The sequence below is a fragment of the Coturnix japonica genome, chromosome 7, assembly GCF_001577835.2.
Source record: "Coturnix japonica isolate 7356 chromosome 7, Coturnix japonica 2.1, whole genome shotgun sequence".
Classification (NCBI taxonomy): domain Eukaryota; kingdom Metazoa; phylum Chordata; class Aves; order Galliformes; family Phasianidae; genus Coturnix; species Coturnix japonica.
This window is the reverse complement of record NC_029522.1, coordinates 19,313,815-19,336,687: the sequence shown is the minus strand read 5'-3', so window position 1 is coordinate 19,336,687 and position 22,873 is coordinate 19,313,815. Positions and strand designations below refer to the sequence as shown.

The following is a 22,873-nucleotide window of genomic DNA, read 5'->3' as shown; positions in this document are numbered from 1 at the left end:
CAAATGTGTTTCAGGTGAATATTTTTAGTGGATATTTATGGAAGATTGTTAAATGGTTGTGAGCCGGGACCTTGTGATTTATACAGTTAGTCCTGCTCTGAGAGAAGTGTATTCCTCTTAATAAAACACGTGCATGTCTAACAGTATTCACTCTCTCATTTTGCATGTAGCACCCTTCTATTAATCTTTGTCCATGTGGGGTTTGTTCATAGTGTCAGGGAGAATGCTTTCTGCCAGCTCTGCTTGCATGATGAGCTAAAACAGCTTGTTTTACCTGATTTGAAATACACAAAGTGACTGGTTCAGGGAAGCTGGAGCTTTTAGCTTTCTTGGTCTGTATTTGTAGTCGAACTCATGTTTGCAGGGAGCATAGGAAGCCTACCGCTAACTTGTATTTCTGAGGGCTCTCTCACTTGTTCTCATTCACAGTGATTTCCTATGGCTTTGAGTTCATTAGCACAGTGGAGTTTTCCTGCCTCTAATGATGCTACTGAGCCCCAAACCATGAAATCTTTTGTTCTTAAGATCTTTATACTGTCATAGATTGCCCTCATCTACCTCTACATAATGTCTATACTCTGCGTACGTGCAGAATGCATGTCCTGCACTAAATGCAATGTGTCTTATACATTTGAGTCATGGCTGTCAGTTTCTTGTCTTAGCTTCCCCCGTCTGATGCCTTTGGATCTAACATGAGAAGTGCAGAGCCGTGACAAGAAAATCCAGAGGTGCCTATTGCAATCTGGGTAATGAGATGAGCTGGTGGGGCTCCACCCTTAGGAGCCCTGCAGGAGCCATCGGGTCATCTACTACAACCATGGGCTGAGCTTTCCTCCATAGTCTCCACGAGGAGAAACACTGTAAATGCCTCATCTTGCTGAATGTCACAGAGAAGAAGGAGAGAAAAGCGTGGTCTTACTTCCTGAGACCAGAGTTGGAAAGAAAGGATCAGGGGGAGAATGAGCTGGGCTCCATCCATCCATGCATCTTTGCTGATGAAATAGTAGGAAGGAAACATGCTGTACTTAGTATGCTGCCAGATTGAGGGGGCTAAAGAGAACATACATATGGCTGCCCGTAACAGGTTAACCAAAGGTACACATGGCTTTCTTGCAAAGTTTAAGGCACATCTAAGAGATCATAGCAATGGTGGTGAAATACTGAATGAAAATATTCTCTTGTTGCTCCTCCCACCTATTGGTATAACATTCCAGCTTGAACACACATGGAGAAGACCATGAAAAGGATGCAGTGTAAAGCTCATCAGGTGGAGTTGTGGTATTGCAGAAAGTGCCTGCATTGAAGGAGTCCTGGTCTTGCCTGTCAGGTTGGCCTAAAGGTTTTTGCCTGCACCTGGGAAAGCAGGATGTGGAGTTGCGCAGTGGTCAGGGTGATGTTTGGGGCTGGGAAGTCAGCAGAGCATCAGTATGAACAGCATTTGTGGAGAAAGGCTGCTGTAGTGGCTGTGAGGTCATGCAAGTGAAGAAGTGAACAGGGTATGTCTGAGGTCATCTATTTCAGTGTCAAAATTTTTAGCTTCAGTCTTTGAAAAGCAAGAGTGGTCTCAGATTTGAGACTTTTTGGGAACTGGTGTCATGCTTAAACATAGCACACAGCAATTTCCAGAGCTGACCAGTCAAGATGATCTCTGATCCAAGCATCTGACAGCACGGCCTGCAATGTGACCCTGGGCTTATTCAAGGAGTGAAACAGAACTACAAGAGAAAACATGAAACCACCTATGCATGTGCCCACTCAGTTTCTGTGGCTGCTGGCAAAAGTAAAGACCGGAGAAAGGAAAGGAGGAAAAATTGGAATTGATGCAGTCTTCCCTTAACACAGCATTGCATTGCAGTGTGTGGGTCACCCAGTATGTGCTGTGAAGAGCTGCTGGAGATTGCAAACACTACAACAGTGAAGAAGATGTAATACAGCACTCATATCAAGCGTCTCACAGCACAGGTTAAAATGAATAAAACTAATGGGATCTTGAAGAAGTTTTCGTTTCTTGTCCTTATCTCTGAGAGCACAGATTTTGGTTTAGAGAAGATCACTGGTGTAATAGCACTCTGTGTCTCCTTCAGATAGCACAGGAAAGGCTCAGCTGCCCAGAAAACTTAAATACAATACCTGGGATTGCTCTTTGCAGGGAGTTTTCAGGGCCTTCAATGACTGATTCAGGAGACAACACCTATCAGTAGTGTAACACCATAGATAATATGAAACCACTTCTCTCAGTCTTCATTATTGTTCTGAGATGAGCACCATTCTCAGAAGTCAACACAAAGATCTTCTGAACTGCATTTCCAGAAGTGCTGCTGAGGGCAATAGTTCTGCACATCTGTGAAAGTCAGAACAGTGACTGCCCCAGTGAGATGTGAATGAACAGGAACCTTAGGGGTAACAGTAAGGCAGGGAAGAGTTACGGATCTTGTTTTTCTAACAGTAGCTCAACATATGGGATGTCCATAATGGGTACATTTCACTGAGCTTTCTCCCAGTTAAAGTGCTCAAAGTGATTTCAGAAGCAAAGTGTTCCTTCCAAACAAACTCAATAGCAACAAACAAACCCTGATTGTATGTTGCCCAAAGTTTATTTTGTATTTTGTTTTTTCCAGTAATTTCCCTGCATTTTGAACCCTCATTTATATCCTTTTGAAGAATACTGAGTATCTTTCATAAATTCTTTCCCTAGATTTCTTATTGCCAGTCAGAACAATAAATCTTGTGATGGAAGCATCCAATCTCAGAAATTTGTTGTTCCAGAAGGAAATCTTTCTCAAATTGAACTATATAGGGATCTCAAGGCCTTATCTGAGGAGATCATGGAAAAATACCAGATTATTTCATATCTTTTTTTTGTATTGCATCAGCCACTGAAATGCAAGTGTGGCTTGGTTTGAAGAGTTAAATACTTGATGAAATAGAATTTATAAAACCAAGTGTGTGTTTAGATCCCATGTGAGGTCTAATATCTGCCAGCCTTGAATAATTCATTGAGTCATTTAGGTATTATATGAATAGTAATAATTCTGCAATTAAATGAAGCCTTATTTCTTGTCCTTTTATAGAAGACAGGTGCTGACTGGAGTAAGCAAAACACGATTGAATGTGGCCTCACGTTAAGCTATAGTTTTTAAATCTCTCCTTGTTATCTTCATCTATCCTGTCTATGTACAGCTCACAGGTGGAGGCAGAAAGAGACTCTGTGGTCACCAAGGAGGTGAAAACACAAGACTGACAGAATGGGGCACAGACTGTAAGAGCTGAGGGGAGTAATATCAGTGCAATATTCCCTTATAGGCAAGAGGAGTTGGAAGTTCATGCTTCAAAATAATACTGGAGCATCCTGAACTTCATTGTATCAAGTAGAAAGCATTTGAGGAAGAAGAGGAGAAGCATATAGAAAGAGCAAATAACTAAGCAGTTATTAGCATTCTGTGTTTTTAATTGTATTCTTTGGGTTCAGGTGTTCAGGCAAATGCTTGTTCTTTTTCTCAGTTACTCTTGCTGACAATGTTCAATTAAGTTTAAGTTGATTGCATGTTATTTTGATCTGACCCTACATGATGGCAATATGCAAAGAACAAAGAGCAAAGCACAAGCATTTTCTGAGGACATTCTTCATTTTGCTAGGTGTTTATGGAAGGAAAATCCAACCCAGGAGGGGGAAATAGAAACTTAAAAAATTAGTAACACTAACACTGTTTGACAATGGCAGATTTCATGGGGACTTTTACTTAGCAGCCCTAGCTGCATTTGGGCTCTTTTGGACAACATGGTGACCTGGCAGTATCACCTGACCTTTGGCTTGACCTCCAGTATTGTTCCCTGTACAGCTTGATGCACTGATAGTCCAGTATGTGCTGGTGGATTTGTAGTTGTCCCAAGTTCACCACTATGGCAGAACTATAGACTGATGATAAATGGTGATCCTAAGGCCTGCTGCCTTATCCACTCCATTCTATTACACTGTTGGAAAGAGCTGCACACTGTTAGGGTATCTCATGGGGCTTTCATGTAGTTTGGTTTAAATATGCAGGTGCCAGAACATGACTTCAAGGAGGCTGGACAGAGAAATTCATTACATCTCAGACTTGGTTTTGCTGAAGTATCAAAGCCAAGTCTGGCTTCAGACTTTACTTTCTGGTACTTGTTAATGCTGGGGGACCTTCAGTGGTACATTCAAGGATACGTATCAGGTACAGCAAACTGCCCCTTGGTACCCAGCCCACTGTTTAAAGGGCTTCCTTCCCTGTTTATGGGGAGTGTACTTGGAGCAATGACTGACTCTCACAGGCACACTCATTTTCCTTACCTTAGTGGAAATGCAACTGAAGGACACCATTGTACCATGGAGTTTTTGCTCTGTATTCTGAGTCTATAGCAACATGAAGTAACCCAGAGGAAATCAAGGCATCCCTATCTCCTTAGTTTAAGATGCTGGCAATTCTGATTCAATTAACCTAACTGAAGCAAATGCACAAAATTAACACATAAGGGCCCAGGGGGCTCGGTGGCAGCTCAGCTTGGTGCCTCTGGGCAGTGTGAGTGTAGCCTGAAGCAGGTGAGTCTCTCTATGACTGAATGGGTTTGCCAGCTGTGCTGCTTAAGAGAGCTGTTAAGGTGGATGTGCCATTCTTCCCCTCTCTGCCCCTTTGACCCCTCACAAGTGTGTCAGGTCACAGCGTCCCAGCACAAGAAATAACAATCCCCTCGTTCAAGCTTTTTACTTGCCTTAAGCTCAGCTTTAACCGTGCTTTCTGCCTTGCTACAGGGACTCCGCTGTTTCCAACAATAAGACCCCACACAACAGCTCCATCAGCCACATCGAATCTGTACTTCAACAGCTGGACGAGGCCCAGGTACAGATGGAAGAGCTCTTCCATGAGAGGAAGATTAAGCTAGATATCTTTCTTCAGCTCCGCATTTTTGAGCAGTACACCATTGAGGTAAGAGCTGGCTGCAAGACCTGGGAAAATGAGAGCAAGGGAAGGGGATCTGTGTAAACTTCTGCTGGTAGGATGCCACCAGAAATGGTCAGTGCTTCTGGGGTGTGTTCTTCCTACCTACACCACTGGTCTGTTTTCAGGTCATGGGGAACTTTAAGTGTTTTATGATAAGATATTCCAGAGGGTGTTTGCAAATCTGTAGGCAGTCTCATGGTGGATACTGATAATTAATGGGAGCCTTTGTATGCCATGTTACACCTTGGAAGTGTTTATTTTAAGATGTGACATGATGAATTACAGTGGAATAGAGGGCTGAGAAGAGGGAATTTTAGGTGTTTTAATCTATAATTGGATGCGAGAGATATAAATCAGGGAGAAGCTGAGCTTTCCTCTTGTGAGTGCTAAGTTAGGTGAAAGCTGTTGTACAGTGCTTGTTATTAATGTAAATTAAAATAGATTAATCAATCAACACTGTTTTACTCAGTAGTTGTATACAGACTTCCTTATAGTGGGAGACTGTATCCCATGGGAGTACGTGTGTATATCTATAACTGCATGCATTTCAGATCAGCTAATATTGCTGTGTGTGCATTTGTTGCCCTAAGACTGCTGCATTCACAGCTCAAGAACTGAAATATCTAGTATCACCTGTATTTAAATGGGAATATACAATACAGTAATGTGGCACATGGTGAATAATTAAGATTTTGATTCTAAAGATATGAATTATATGTGAATACATAGATTTACATAGCTATAAACAGCACCTATGTTTTTAAAAATGAAGCAAAACATGAAAAACAGTGCTTCTGGACACCCAGAAACATACAGGCATATATAGAGAACCTGTGTGAGTCATGAGTCATTCATAAGATACCAGCCTGTCTGTGTTTCACTGAAAGTTCCAGGTGTGCAGCAAGAATTATGTTGACTTTATGTAAAGATTTTTTAAAAAGACAATGTCACGGTTTTCAATTCCTTTCCCTTTGTACGTTGTCTTTCAACCAATGATTGCTGAGACCTATGCCATCATAGATTACTTTACTGATGGGGCAGCTGAAGCATCAAATGAGGGACCTGGGTAGTGGGGGTGGGTGGATGGTTGGACAAGATGATCTTAGAGGTTTTTTCCAACCATGATGATTCTATGATCAGCTGATGTGGCGGGTCCTAACTGACTTTACATCTCATGACAGAGATAGAAATACAGTGTGGATCCTTCTGTTTTGTTTTGGACTTAGTCCTGCACATTTGGAGTGCCAGTGGTATATAAAGATGTTTAAAACTGGAAATGCACTTCAGAGTCTTCTCAGATCAGATTAGCTAGAAAAGACTTGGACAAAATCAGCGCTTAGTTGTCACCGTAGATCTGCTATTTCTTATCAACAGAACATCTGAATTCCCTCTGCAGGATTAATATATTACAAAGAAATCTGAGAACATGTTTCATAGGGAGCTTACAGGCAGATGATTTTTGTTAGGAAGCTCTCTCTTCTGAGTGGGGAAATATTTTCATTTTAAAATAATCATTAAATTTATAACTGAACACGGAGAGAAAAATATCATATTCATGTCAGTATCTTAAATTTTATGAGTACATTTATTGCTCAGACAACAAAAACAGTTTAGTCGATAATAAAAAAGGTAATTTGAAATAATATATTAAATGATACATTTATACTGTGCATTTCAGATAGCTGAATTGCATTTCAAATTGACTCAATACCAATCCTTAGAAAGGATTGCTGTCAGTTACCTCAGCCGTATAATAAAGATTCCAAGTCAATGAGGAACTTATCAACATTAAGAAAATTACCTCATGCTTTGCTAAGAAGCAAAAAGATGTTTTCATCCCCATAATTAAAAAGCAGATAGTGTTTCTGATGGTTGAGTATTCTAAGCTTGTAAGGGAAAAAAGATGATGAAATTTAAATCAGGAAATTAAATACCTTTTCTAACTAAAGGCAAGTAGCTTGAGCTGTGACTGGAAATGTATTTAGGTTTTAATTTTCTATAATAGCCTAGATCCGGCATAGATTAAGAACAGTGAAATAATGTGTAGCAGTATGATTCTCAAATGAGTTTCTCATTTCCTAGTCTAGCTAAGCCCCCTTCCATCTGTCCAGTGTGTGGTGGGTGCCATATTGAACATATCCCTAATAAAGTCTCTCTTACCTGCTGCAAACGTGCTAATCTCTCTCCTTCCTGCACTCACACAAACCATCTGCAAAAAGTGGGTCCAAAGCACAGTGCTGTTGTAGTGGAGGCTCTTCTCAGCATGCTTAGCTAGCAGAGGGTCTTAGCTATCGGCATTCATTTTTAAGAAGAGTGGCTGAGGAGGTTGGATTTTTGACCCAGGATCTTCCAGCCTGGCTGTCTATGTTGCACACAGTGCTTTGCTACGTGGGTTGTGCTTTCAAAACAAAGATCTTGTTTGAGTTGGGTTTTGAAATGGAAACTCCACTGGGTTTCTGAAAATTAGCCAGCAGATCTTGGTCTGACAGCAAAGCAGAAGCAGGTGATTCTGGTACAGCTGCTTCACCTTCTTATCTCCTCCTCCCAAATCTGAGTGCTTTTGTTCTCTGTGCTGCTTCTGTCTTGTTAATCAAAGTGTTTCCTATTTCCCCTCTGCTCCTGTGTTCTCACCCTTACTTCTCAGTTTCTTGAGCTCCTGGGAAGCCCTCGTGATGAGGATCCCTCCCTGGGAACCTTGGCGAGAGCAAAATTTTGCTTCTCTCTGATGGAAGCCAGAGGGGTGCAACTGGGAGCCAATCTCCTAGCAGGCTTAGGGAAGGCTACAAGTTAAATCTCAGTCTTGGAATAGTTGTATCTGATATTGTCTCTTTCCATCCAGTTTTTGTACCAAATATATATATATATATATATTTTGCATTTGTTTTCCCTGCTGACACCTCTTTCTTTTTAATTGATAATGCAAACTTAGGGAATCTTTCAGAGTCACAAATGGCAATGAAGTGCTTCGCCTTTATTCATTTAAGCTGTGTCTGAATGCCATTTGTTCTTTGGAGACTTTCCTGCTCATAATGATCTCCCCAGATATTGAAGTCCATGCTATGGACCACATAACCCTTTCCTTTGGCACCCATTCCTAGATTCGCACCGTACCAATCTGCTTTGTAGCTGCCCTGGGTTATGAGCTTTTCCATAATCTTTTCTTCCTGACAGAGGTTTGGAGTCCAGACAAACTGCAGGATTAAAGGTACTTCACCAACAACACACACTTCCATCTACTTAAGCATCATCAGCTTTCTCTGTACTTCAGTGAAATCTGCCAACAATTGTTTCATTTTGTCTTCAGGAAAAGTATTTTATGTAAAGAGAAGCCACCTGCCTTTCATAGAGAAGACCAGCTGCATTCAGTTAGGACTTCTAAGGACTTCTGAGTTGCCCTGGCAGCTTTTGTGTTGTACTCGAGTCAAGGCAGGTTTGGCAGATATGAATTTGGATACAAACCCACAGACACATAGCATGTGCTGCCTTTTCTTTTTTGCCTTAATCTCATTATATTGACTGATATTTACACTCCAGGTTCTTGGGTTAAAGTATGAAATCCTAACTATGACAACACCTGGAAACCGGCATAACAGAAATATGAGAGGGCCCTGCTATCCCTGTGGGAGGTTATTCTGCCTTAGGTTTTAAAACCATAAAGTGACAACCTATTCTTTATTTAGGAAATGTATATAACTTTGATGCCTGATATGTTTTATTCCTTTACCAAGTCATTGCACGTTTCAAGACAAGACAGGATCATTAGGATTATATGATTGGACTTTCTGTGTGATGTATACCACAGCTGAGTTTGTGCAGCCAACCAAGTAACTCAGGAGATTTCATGCAGTGTGAGTGTGGTAGCTGATCCATTGCAAGGAAGTAGGGTGTAAGACCTGAGGGACAATAGCTGGCGGGCTTCAGCAGTACTGCTGGCACCGCACTGAGCACATCATGTATATGGAGCATAGTAGTATCCCAGAAATATAGCCTCACTAAAATCTGCAGAGTATCCTTTGTCCATGCTTCAAAAAATAGTCGTTTGAAGGCTTATTAACCATAACTTGAATGAATACTAGTCATTAGGGAAGTGCTGGATAGCCGCAAAAGAAGTAAATGGTAAAATGCACTGAGTTGCAACCCCTAACACAATGAATACCATCCAGAGCATAGACCACAGCCTTCAGCATATGTTTTCTTTATATCTTTTGTACAGAGATGATCAAATTCACCTATGGGCCACTGTAAAACACGAACTGAGAACAGGAATGATCTCAGCTCATACCTGTCTGGCCACAGTTGTTGATTATCTCCAAGAAAACTTCTTTCCTTCCTCCCCAGAGCTGCCCAGCTCCTTCCTTTTGCATGTTCCATTTCCTATCATGGGTCTGTGTAGTGCTAGGCAGAGCCAGTCTCCTGTAGTGGTACAGCAGTGTATTTTCTGGGCCAAGCATAGTCCTGGAAGGGATTCTGGGCATTCCTGCTATACAATATAAATTCGATCTGATATGCTTTTTGTCTTTCAAAAAGCACTACGATCTCTAGAGTCTTCACCTGTTGGTTAACTAATTTTATACCATTTCTTTGGCTCCATTTCACCTGCTAATTAAATTTTTCAGATTTGAATTCACTTGCTGGCTCTTCTGGCTTTTCACATCCATCCCTGAGTGTGAGCTTAGAGGGGAGCAGGAGCCAGCTTACAGACAGTAGTTTGATTCACTGATATTTACAACTTGCTTGAGCATTAGCAGAATCTTTCAAGCTGTCTGGTTGGAGGTACAAGATGCTTTATAGCCCCTCACTAACTTATAGTTGGCATTCAGAAGTGAACTTCTTTATTAGAAATAAGAGCTGCTGAGATCTTGAGATACACTGGTAAGAAAAGGAATGGTAAGAAAAAATTTCAGACCCTTCTGTTCATAAACTGGAATCTTATAATGACTCACACTGAGGTTGTGTTTTTTTTCTTTTTTATATGCATAGGTTTAAAACTGCACATCACTTCATTTTAAGGAAGGTAAGGCACTAAGCTGTCCTGGGTACCTTTTCTTCCTGCTTCTCTTGGTATTTTGGAGATTCAGGAACCAAAAGCACTGGAGTGGAATCATCACTGTGACAGCCATTTTACTCTTCAGCAGCACAGGTCTGCACTAAGCCAGTGTGGTATCTCTGCCACATGTCAGAAGAAATGGGTGACAGTATTGTCACACTGTACAGCATCAACCAAAACCAAGACCTGAGGAGAAGGAACAGCAAACTTTCTGCATGCATGATTTGCCCTTTCCTACCTACATTTCCTCTACCATAAATCTGCAGCTTTAGTCTGCTCACAGACCCACATACACTGTCATATTTAGTCTTCTGCTCTTCCAGCTTGCTCTGAACTCCAAAGCAGAGCTGAATGCTGTTGCTCCTGGCATGCCTAGTACCCAGACTGTGGTATAGATCTGGTCTCCTCTATTCCGTTACTTCATTATAACCTCTTTCTTTCTGCACTCACAGACATTGCCTTAGGGTCCAGGAGTCAAAATAACCTTTTATTTTCTTCCTTTTTTTTTTTTTTTTCCTTTGCTAGATTCCCTTACCTTCCCTCTTATCCACCCTCACTCTCTCCTTATGCCAAATGTGTGGCTCCCAACGTTTTTGTTCTTGGAGAGAGGTGGATGTTCCCCTTCCTTATTTCTGAGATTTGCCTTGTGCCTATGTGACTATTATCCCATCCTGCCTCATCCCAATGCTCTACCCACTCTTCTTACCTTTGCTCTTCCTCCTACTTACACCATCACTTCTCTTGCAACCTGCTTCCTACATTTGCTTGTCCTTCCAAACCATCTTTACTCTTTTGCAGATCCCTCTAGCAAAACCCACTCTCTTTGTGTTGATAGCAATTTCTCCAAGGGTAGAACTTTCTTTTCTTCCTCCTCATACACCCTTTCCCAGCCTATACTTCAAAATATCAGCTCCTGTATGATTCATTCACCATATAACATTCATTTTCTCATACTTGATTCCTCATTTCCCTCTCCCACCTCCTTCAATTGGCAAACAAAAATTTCTGGTTGGCATTAAGCAGGATGACTTTAGGTATTAAACACTAAATTAACTCCAAGCAAGCAGTGTTAAAGGCTCAGCACCACCATTTCATAGAAAATTTCAGCAGCAACATCAAGAAATAGATAGGATTTAGATATGAAATCACTGCTGATGTACAGTTGCTTGCACAGCAGCTGCTTTAGCTTGGATGGGCTCTTTGTCTTAATCCACAAGCACGCTGTGGTATAGGAGTGTGATGGTGGGGCAGCTTCTGTTATCGTTGCAGTTGTTCTGTTTAACCTGCCTCCCACTTCTCCGTAGCTTTACTCCCTATCCAGCACTGAGGATGAAAATGTCTCTCTCCCCCGTCATGTTATCTGCTGGTGTTGCAACGTGGTAAATCTGGGAAGCAGCAAAAGCAGCAATGTAGTAGTAGTGGGATTTGGTGTATCTTATGTTGCAGTCTTAGGAGGCTGCTTGTCCCAGAGTATGTGGTCTAGACTGTAGACTGTGGTTGCTGTGTCTGCAGGAAAGACAGACCTGGCTGATGTAGTCTGTATATCTGTTATAGTCTTGTGATAGTGGAGCACAGCACAAACCCAGTATTTGCTCACATGCTGATGGAAACTTTTGTGCAGTTCCTGCTGCTCTAATATGGATATATTGGGTAGCTCACTGAATGCTAGCTCAGGCTCACTACCTGCATGATTTTTCTCCTCCCATTATCATGACAGCAGGAACATCTATTGCAGGTGAAGGTGGATTGTGCTTTCTAGGCTCACTGTCAGTATTTACTTTTGTTGTGCCTTTCCCTCTCATTAACACTCATGTTACTTGACCTTCCTTTGGTACATTGATCCTGTTTGTTGGCCACCAACCTTATGACCTGCAAGGAAGAAGTGTGGTTCCTTCAAGAGTGTGGTTGATAGTGAGAAGTGTGTGTGCAGATTTCCTTGGAGCAGTGTGAGTGTTTGGATGCATCTGTTAAATCTGGGATCAAGCTGCTGCTTTTACCAATACAAGTCTGTGCACTTCCACAGTTGCTGCTCTTGTGACCCTTCTGCTTTGGTACTGTTTCCCTCTCATCCCACAGCAGAGCAGAGCTCAGAGCTTCTCTCTTTGCAGGGTTCTTATTCTTCCAGGGCATGTGAAGGATGCTGAGGTCTGTTTAGAATCACAAACACTGTGAAGAAAAAGGAATAAACATTAGAAGTGCTGTCATTTCTTCCCACCAAAGATCCAATAGATGAATAAACTCAAATCAGCCATTCTTCTGGGTCACAAGGGGGCTAAACATGTTTAAGGCCAAGGAAGCCTTGTTTCTGAGACAATTCCTGACATTGGTTTGATATAATTGGCTCTTACCACAGTTTAGGAGATGGGGCTACATCAGATGAAACTGTACTAATTTTCACCATATTTATCAATGCCTGACCTCTTCTGTGAGAGCATCCAAGGTCCTTTTTTAGACTTGAAAAATATACATGTGTAGTTAACTGGACTGCCTAATTACAGCCCCTTCCTAAAGAAAAACAAATCATTTTCCCCTATATCCCAGTCAAACTAGTTAGGTACTCAAATTCAGACTGGGACCATTTCCAAATGATCCAGTTTGAAATACAGAAACTGCTGGGACTGTGAGACACTGGCTGCACAGACAGGAAAGGAAGTGTCTTAATGAGATCTGCAAAGCAGCATGGTCTCTGGGATAGGGCACCAGATTGGGATTCAGGAAACCTGGGTTGTTATCACAGCTTTGCTGTTGCTTCTTTGCCTTTGTGCGCTTTAGATTCCCTTCCAACCATCTGTTTGTCTTGGTTATTCAAAGCAATGTACCCAACTTTCCTGTACAAAAGCTTTGCCTGAGGAACTTGGTGATGTTCCACCTCTTGCTGTGTCTGACTCCTTCCTCTCTTCCCCTAACCCAGCACACGGGGTAATTATCACTCTTTCCTGAGCCCCCACTTGGAGCTGACTTTCCTCCTTCCTCCTTTCTGCCCACTGTCGTTGGCTGTGATCCTTATCCCTGTGGGAGCTGGCACTGGACCAGCAATCCCTGCTGGGCCTGTCCGACTGTCTGGAGACACTCAGGTGCAATCTCAGCCCCAGTTCCTGGCCCTGACAAGACAACACGAAGCCTTTGGGTCTGGCCTTGCATCCCCAGGAGTGTACCAACTTGTGTCCTGATTGCCATTGCTGTTCTTTCCTGATTAATTGGAACCACCCCACCAGTTTGAACAGGAGAATAAAAGCAGCGCTGCTCAGTGTCCCTTTCATAGCATATGGAGAAGGTGCTAATAGAAATGGCATCGAAGCAGAGAGATTTAACCCAGGCACTTGCACTGGGCTTCTGGGTCTTGGCATACTTGAAGATGTGGATGGGACCATCTGTTGATTCCTTTGTGTGCCCATCCTCAACTTTGCAGGTAGTTTGACCCTCCAGAAGACATTTTTCCTGGCCTGAAGATGATGTCCATAAACCTACACAGAACAAGATGGTTTTGGTCAGAATCCCCATACTGTAGCATGGCTGTAAGAGCAAACTAATGTAACACATTCTTTGGCTGTTTTAATCTCTTCTACTATCATTACTTAAGGTTGCATGTTAGGAAAAATTGGTTGGCAACCCTGTCCATGGCAGGGGGTTGGAACTCAATAATCCTCAAGGTCTCTTCCAACCTAAGCCATTCTGATATTCTGTCATTCAGTTCTGCTTGCAAATAGTCAAGTGTCTTTCTCTAACATAAATACATTGAGTAAAACCCTTCTCCTGCATCTACTTCAACCATTTCTTCACAGCTATTGAATCTGCCAAGAAGCTCCCACAGTTCAGGGATTCCAGTTGTAGCATGTAAATGAATCAGATGCTGCTGGAGTCAGGAATGGGGCCAAAGGAACAGTAGAGATAGTTATGTTTTAAAAGTAATTGAGTTGAATGGGTGATAGGAAAAAGCTGAAGAAAAACAGAAACTCTTCCGGTTGTTCACGTTCTGCCTTTCACCTTGCAGCTGAGATCCTAGGGTTTTGGTTCAGTAAATCTGCCTTTTTACTTCTCTCAAAAAAGAACTGAAAGTCTGTGTGTATATTTTCCCTTCTAATGCAAAGCTGTGCAGTGCTATTCATGCTAATGAAAGATGGGCTGAGAGCTGGTCCTTTTGAGTTCCCTTCCAGTGCCTGCACTGCATTTGTTGTAATGCTTTCTGGAAAAGAAAACCGAGTGGAAAATGTTGGCTACTGAGGAAGCAGAGCATCTTGCTGCACCCAGGCACTGAAGAGGACTTTTATGAGAAACAGAGAATCTCTCACTATATTGTAACATGCCAAAGTGTGAATCTTAATATCTGGGTTTAGCTCTCCTCCATCTAGCTTTGACAAGTTGACCTATGAATCAGAATTCAGGCATATATGATTTATTTCCACTCTCCTTATCCTTGTTTGTTGCCACCAGCACATTCCTTCTTTTTGTCTGCAATAGCAGATTGTGGTATGAAGAAACTTGGCTATTTAGGTGGGTTAATTGTGTTAATTGAACAGGCAAAAATAGAGTACGACTTCGGTATTGGTTGAGTAACTGTGGCTTAAAATGTGAAACACAGAAAATACAGTATATGGACTGCTAGAGTCATCAGGCTGCCTGTTTGAATTGGGATGCAGAGAAAGTGGCAGAATATTTTGCACGTTCCCATGAGTTATTGGCAGGTAATATAGGCCTTTGGTGAGAGCTAGGTCTCCTTTGTGATGCTCCTGGTGATTCACCCAGCCCTTGAGAGCAATGTTTCTGTGCTGTGCTTTGCCCGTTCGTAGAAGTCTGTTATTTATATTCATTCCCCAATGTGAAATCTTTGAGATCTACAGAAGAAATTTATACGGGGCCTATTCCCGCTCAAGCTAGCAGAAAGAAGCTTAAAAAGACTTCAGTTCCTTGAAAGCACAACATAGGGCTACTGCGGGGATTAACTCATTGATTTCATAATAAAATGTCACATCTTATGATGTGTTCTCTGTGAAAAACAGGTAGATACTGCTCACAGTGTACTAGATCAGTAGTAATTCTGCAAATGTATTAGTTATCCATGCTTAGAGCTTAATGGAAGCAGGTTATAATTTAAATTCTGTGAGAAAAAAGAATGAATATTATTAACGATAAATATTTCCATCTGCACTACTAACATATGGAGTGATGCAGAATGTTTTAAGAAACATCCAGGGTGTTTTGGGATTGTGAGGACAGAAGTGTCACTGTATTTTTGCAATTCATTTTGCAATGTTTCTTTGTATAAATTTGAATTTATTCGGAAGCATTTAGCTACCATCCATATGAATACAATGTGTCTTCCTTTACAGTGCCCTGTTGACTGTGCAAAGGAAAAAGAATTTGTCATGTTTCTTGTTGGACTGATAATCTTTTCATGGATTCTTGGCTAGGCAAAAATATAGCCATTAAATGGGCCGAATCCAGAGTATTGAGGCTGTGGTTCTGGATCACAGTCACAATGTGAAGTACTTCAGTTATTAATGCGTGGTTTGAAATCAAGACTTTTCTTTGGTCTTGAGTAAATATGGTGTCTATCTTGTGCCCATAAAGGTTACAGCAGAGTTAGATGCCTGGAATGAGGATCTGCTGAGACAAATGAATGATTTCAATACCGAGGACCTTACTTTGGCTGAGCAACGTTTGCAGCGTCACACCGAGAGGAAGTTGGCCATGAACAATATGACTTTTGAAGTCATCCAGCAAGGGCAAGATTTACACCAATACATCATGGAGGTCCAGGCTTCAGGTGAGCAAAACAATTTGTTCTCTATTTTATATCAGAAGGAACAAAACGAAAGGGGAAAAAACACCACCTACAACAAAAACACATTTCAGAAATACACCAGTACGTACAAAGCATATCAACTTGTAACATAATTCAGTCTGTTGTGTAGCTTTTCTCCACAGCCGGAACTGCGCCATAATTTTGGAGAATTCTTTGAGTCAGGATTACACATCAGAAATGGATGTTCCTTTGAAATGGAAATTCAGTATGGAAGTAAAGCTGAATTTTAAGTTTCATTCAGAAAGTTTTATACAACTGCAGACCAATGGAGTTTGTGATCTATTCCAAGATAAATGGCAAGCAAGAGAAAGAGGTGGAGGGAGAGAGAAGCTAGTTAACCAAAAGCTCTATGGGAGAGAATCCAGATATGAGAGCCTTGAAATTTATCATGAAATCTAATTCATGTTTCCAGCCAGCTTTAATTGGAATTATTGTGTGTATAAAAAGGGAACATGATAAATCATAGTGGAATTTTCCTTTTCAATGTGCATTTAGAAGTTAAAGATAGCCAGCTGGATGCAAAAAGCCTTTGGCATGTGCACTTATGTGACAGACTTGATTCATGTTGACAGGGAGTCAGTCTGGTTCATCTACTCTTCTCAGCAATAGGATCCTATTTCTAAAGCATCCTATGCATCAAGATTTTTGTATCCTTGCATTTTTTGTTTGGAAAAAGAGTCTCATAATTCAGATTAATCTCTGCATAAAGTTCAGAAGTGAAAGTTACTTGCAAAGTGTTTTATCCTTCTCAAATGTCTGGAAAAAGTACAAAGCAAGAGGAATTCCGTTCTGTCTCTCCTCACATGCACTTCCAAAATAAAGATTTTAATGGATTTATTCTTTGGCAAACATTTTACCCCCAGTCACTCACCTTTAAAAAAAATTAAGAAGTATAAAGTTGGCAGTATTCAACCTGATTGGCAAGCTGTACTCAGCAGAGGCTGAAGGTTTGCTATGGGAATGTGTTTAGAACTTGACAAGCATTGTGTGAATCACATGTGTGAGCTGGTATGAGCTCTGCCAGTGCTGTGTCTGGTCCTGTGCTTCAGCTCCCTCGCTTTCCAGGGTAGCAAATTGGTCCTAATACTTCAGTTACTATGCGTTTTTGGTACATCCTGGAAGCCTCCTTATGTGAGCAATAATTCGTGGGAGGAAAAGAATATCATCCAGAACAGTGCAGAGTCAGGAGCATCAGGGGCTGCTCTTCAGGGGAAAAAAAAAAACCCTAGTAATTCTGTGTTTATGAAGAAGTTAGAAACAATTACTTTTGGATTGCAGACAAAAGATCAGCAACCAAATGAAGTGACTTTTAGAATGTTTTTATAAGATTATCTGAGATCTCTTTCTATAAAGCCTACCCGATAAAAATCCATTGCTCCCAAAGGCAAGGAAACAGAAGCCTCACGGGGATGCAGAGTAACTGTAGTTAATCAAAGGTAATGGTCACATCTGCCATGCACAGAATGCTAAATGCTGGGAGAATGGCAAAATAAGGGAGAGAAATTGCTCTTGGGAGCCTACTGTTTCTTATTTTAATAAAGGACAGCTATAGTCCATAAAAAATTCATTTAATTTTACTCCTTCTTGCTGAGTCCTATATCACAGTTGTTCAGTGCATGAGAGATGATTGTTCTTACTGCCAGAACTGCACAATTGCAGGGGTTCTGGGAAATCAACTGCTATTGCTGCTTCCCATTGTACAGTGTCACCACTGCTACCATCAAAATTCAACCACAGTCATAGAAGATAAAGGCAGAAAGATTTTTTCAGGGACATCCCACCTAACCATCCACTCTTAACTGCTTGAGGTTTCTTCCCTTCCCAATACCTCTATTTTAGCTTTATTCTTTTTAACGTATCACGCAGGAACCTGATTTAATTTTGATCATTCAGGAGTTTGGCTTGGATGTCCTTAGGCCAGCAAGTCTGTCAGATAGAATTACATCCAGGTTTTTCCATGCATAATGCCTTTTTCACTTGGAAATCTTGTGCAGGTAGAAAAGGATTGTAGACATTTGCCCATGTCTTTTGCATGTGTGATGCAGACATGGAGCAGCAATTGCTACCAGGCTGTGGAGTGTCTGGAAGTCCACATGAATACTGTGCATTGGATACAGCATATCCAATTGTCCTACAGTAGACCACATCAGTCTGTACAGATAATCAAGTCATCTGTGTACATACCACGTATCTGCAAACCCACTATTTCCAAAATGCCAGACAGCACAGAGTTATGTCCTGTGATTCCTTCCACTGGTGCAGCACATGTGGGTAGACCTGCTTTGGATTAGCCTGTTTTCATCATAAGAATAATTACTCTGCAAATGAATGCTTGGATTTGTTAGGGACCATGTAAGATCTGGGAATCAAGACACATCTGCAGTTCCGCAGTACTTTCAAAATGTGTTCCTACCTCACTAATATTGGTGTCATTTGGGAAAGAGAATTGCTTTAAGGGAATGCTGTAACAGTATTCTCAAGAAGACTGACTTTTTAGTGACCCAGCACTTTCTATTTCAGTGGAACTGTCTGCTGTTTTTCCAGGCTGATTGCAGCTCTAGCATTGATATCAAAGGATACCCTGATCAGAGAGGACCTGTGGGCAAAAATGTGTTCAGAAATTCTCAAAAAAGAATAATGATTGTTGAGTGTCTGGCTCAATACATTTGAAGTGTTCTGATGTTTCCAAAAGAGGCAGTCTGGGCATTTCTGAGAGTTCAGGACCACGATTCACAGCAGGGATTTAACACCCTGACCCAAGCTGCACTGGTGACACATTCAAGACAATGGTGCATCCATCAGTCGTTCAAGTTCTAGGTACTAAAAGTAGTTAATGCTCTTGGACTTGATGATCTGTATGGGTCACTTCCAACTTGGAAAGTGACCGAGTGCACACAATTATTTTGTTATTAAAGTACATTTGCATTGTTAGCATTGTTGTCCCCATAAACACTGCTGTCAGGCGTCACTCAAGATTACGGATCTGTCTAAGGCAACTTCTCTAAGCCAAGCCTGAAATATGCTGAGAAACTGATGTCGGGGAAATTTACACAGTCCCTGCCTGTTATGTGGAAAATTCAAATCCTTGTTGTGTCCCTGATGTCAAACTTAATATCATTCATGTCTTTTCCTAGCATTGCATTGCTTCAAAGTGAAATGGAAGTCTGTTTCATTTTGCTTGTGATGTCGCATACAGCATAGAAAATAGATACTGCAAGAAGAAGATGCTGCATTGTTGTGTTGCAGGCTGGTAAAAGTTCAGACTATGAGCAGCTTCAAAGCAGCTCCAAAAGGGCTTTGTACAGGTCAAAAAGCAATACCTCTTCCTTATGCTGAATAGTATCATACACTGCAATTAGCTCAGCTGTAACCAATGCATGTTGGCCAGTGTGGGTACTCTTTACAATTATTATTAAAAAGTATTTTCAGTTCGTTATCTTCCACTGATATCTGCTGTATGGGCCAAGGCACTAGAAAAAAAAGAATGGCAACCAAGTTCAGTTTATCAGTCAGTTGCACTTTCCTGTCTATCAAAACTTAATGTAAAGATTTTATGTATGAAATTATTCTGAAAGCAAAGGTTTCCAATTTGCAAACCAATCTTTGAGAAGAATAAGTGCTCTCGCTGCATGCACTGGCATTGCAGAATAAATCTGTGTGACACATGACAAGCACAAAAGGGCAGACCATTCATCATGGGGAGCGCGGGCTGCCCTTGGATAGCATCCCAGGCAGCTTGCTGGTTGCTGCTGATGAGTTAGCACAATCAAAACCAGACCAGCTGAGAGTGCATGAAGGAAAGCGGAGCATTTAATATCAGAAAGGTGTGGTGAAGTCAAGCATACAGGAAGCCCGTCATGTCCTGAGGATACAGAACCATATGCAGGCTAATTGTAGTAACAATGCTTGGTGTCTGGCATTTGAAAAAGACTTCTCTCCTAAGAATGGAAGCGTATATTAGATTTCCAGATCTTAAATGGGAAGCCAAGGGTCATTCCACTTTATTTGGTAACAAAGAAACTGTTTGGTTTGGGCTGGGAAAAGGGAATAAGCCAATTGCTTGCATTCCTTTGTGCTTTTTCTTTTTTTTCTTCTTCTTCTTTTCATTTATTTTTTTTTTTTTTCTGTTAAAACCAGAAACCAGAAAAAAGAGGATAGGGTCAATCATAAGGTCATATTTATTTTGTGTACTGTCCTCTGTGGATACCACTGAGAGAGAGAATGAAGGTTACAAGCCTCTGAGGAGGAGAAAGGGGGAAGAAAAAGCATCTTGCTAAACCAGTTTTAAAAACAATATCCAGCCTTCTGTACAGCAGCTTCTAATTAGCACAATTCTTGTATAATGTCCTATTATTCCATGAAATCAAATGGCTTTGGAGACAAGTGTAGTGTTTTCTCAGCATTACTGCAGTCTGATTATTTTCATATTACGTTGCTGATCCTCCCTGTATTGAGGCCAATGGCAAAATTCCAGTTGACCTCAATAAGGGAAGAGTCAGGTCTTTATTAGTTTGTAATTACAGGGATTACTGTAAGACAGGATGGCATTATAACTCCTCCAGGCCAAGCTTTCACAATCACATTTGTAAAGTACCCAAAAATGTTATCACTCTCGTGTGATAAAGAAGGAAGACATGATGATCTGCTTTGTATTTCATGTAACTGTCACACACAGGGCCCATTGGACCATAGGACATCCAGGGGGTGGGAAGGGACCTCAGGAGGTCTCTGTTTCCACCTCATGATCAAATGAGGCTCACCTGTGGAATTCAGAGCAGGTCATTCAAATGTTCATCCTTTTCATGCAAAATACAAGGCATAGGAATTCTGACACTAAACCATCTTTTTTTTCTGCTACATGAGGAGTGGATTGATGTCACTTTGTGGAGTAATTCTGAATGAACTATAGGTTGTTTTTAACTAAATTGTTGCTAATGATCCCCTGAAGTGCCCAGATGGAAAAGATGTTTCCTCCACAAGAGATCCACAAACTCATGGCTCTGTATCTGGCAACCAGAATTTACTATATTTCACTTTTCTATTTTCTTCCTCTTCTTTCTTCCCCTTCTCAATTTGTAGTTGTAAAACATAAGTTATTGGCTTAACGTAACAAAGGGAGGTTATTTTTGCCTTTTAAAATTAACTTTGATGTTTGGGCATGGCTATGGTTAATCATGTTCTACTATTCAGATGCTGATGAGTGAGGTGTGTAGTTATCACCAGAGAAACACTACTTTGTAGGAAAATATAGGGGTGCAGAATGGGAAACCATACAAAAGGTATCTCACTGAGGAAAGTGTTACTGAGAGATCTGCAAATCAGTGTTTTAGGTGGGAAATAGTTTTGAAGTTCATACAATGATTAGAGTTGCAAATAAACACAATGATCTCTCTCTGCGCATTGTTCTGTTGTAGGCATCGAGCTGATCTGTGAAAAGGACATAGACCTTGCAACACAGGTTCAAGAGCTGCTGGAATTCCTTCATGAGAAACAGCATGAGCTGGAGCTTAATGCTGACCAGACTCACAAGAGGTTAGAGCAATGCCTACAGCTCCGGCACCTACAGGCTGAGGTCAAGCAGGTGAGAGTTTTTAACTGTGCTTTGAGTTCTTAAAAATGTTTTCAGCCATTACACTGCATGGTAAACCAGTATCTGCCAAGCCACACAGTTTTAGGTGGATGATCTTAATCCCTCTTTCCTCAGTAGTACTTGATTTGCTGACCAATTACAGCACAATCCTTTACAAATAAAGAAGGGTTTTGTTTCACATCATGGCTTCATGAGCAGTTATGGGAATTCTATAGGGAGCAGAACTCCTAGCTTCTCAACTGGAGTATGCTTCATACTGTGTTCTGGAAATAGACAATTTGACCTGTGATCCAGGCTGAAGTTTTGTGGAGAACTGCCCAAGAGCAAAGGATAACTGAGCCATGATATCTGAGCAAAAAATTGCAGTAGTTTCACCCTTTTGTTTATTGCTACACGTTTGGACTAAAGGAATCTTTAACATCATCTGAGTGAGATAAAAGCTTCAATCTGTGGTCTCTGTGCTAGGATTTGCTTAACTGTCTTAGCACTGTGACGTTCCCCTTCTTCCAGATTTCATTCTAGTGATGGTAGTCGCGTTCTGCCTCCTGTGTTTTCCCTCAGTATTTTATTTGGGTGCCTCATATTTCAGTATTACAATACACTTCCTGCTCCAGAGGTGACTTTATGCTGCAGTGTAGTGCTCATGTCTGGATTGTAATATGATCTTGGTATCATTAGAAAGAACTGGCAGATTTTTCCAGACACTGGTGTATTCAGGTTTCCATTTTGCCAGTAGAAATGAGGGGGAAAAAAATAATGAATATACTCAGTGCTTCCTAACTGCAATCACAGTTATTCCTTCTTCAGAAATGAATTTTTGAGTGGTATTTTATCTGCATTCTTTTTACCACTGCTGGCAAAACATCCTTCGCTCCTAGACAGCTTGCAAGCTAGAAGCTGGCAGCACCAACATCGATGCACACATTTGCTTTTAGAGTTCACTTCGATTTAATATTTTGCAACCATAAGTGAGACTTGCACAGAACTCTTCTGAATTTTGATTTTCAAAACGTGGTTGATTTGTGTTTCTGATCATTCTAGGGATTCTCCTCATAAAGCTCTGCAGCTCTACAGAGTGAAGCTTTCTTCTGTAAAAGAGATCCTCTCTATGATATTCATAATCACCACACTGATGTCAGAATGTCACTTTTTTCTGAGGGTTCCCAAAGTTTTTTGGGCACTACTTTAGTAGCTAGGCTTAGAGTTCTGTGCTGTGGTTAAATGTCTAAGTTGAGCCATTTTAGTTGAAGACAGAAGGTAGAGAGGAGCAGTACTTGTAGCTGACTGGGTCCCACTGACCCCACTGACCAGGATGACGCACAGGTTGGTCAGCCATGCGGTGCTCACACAGCCATGCAGTGCAATGCAGCACTCTGCAGCTACCTAATGTTACATGCTTCACTATCAAGAGTATTCTGGGCTTTCCTATTCTGCAAACCAAAATCTAACCAAAGGAAATAGTTTTA

The 22,873-nt window shown here is 41.2% G+C and overlaps 1 protein-coding gene across 1 annotated transcript in view; it reads left to right on the top strand.

The window, feature by feature from the left end:
- The window catches only part of KALRN (kalirin RhoGEF kinase), a 434,957-nt gene that overhangs the window by 274,243 nt on the left and 137,841 nt on the right, over positions 1-22,873 (top strand). Inside the window, exons 13-15 of the mRNA XM_032445881.1 lie at positions 4,778-4,952; positions 15,583-15,778; positions 21,232-21,398. Of these exons, the coding sequence (XP_032301772.1) occupies positions 4,778-4,952; positions 15,583-15,778; positions 21,232-21,398 (538 nt within the window). The remainder of the gene's footprint in view (positions 1-4,777; positions 4,953-15,582; positions 15,779-21,231; positions 21,399-22,873) is intronic.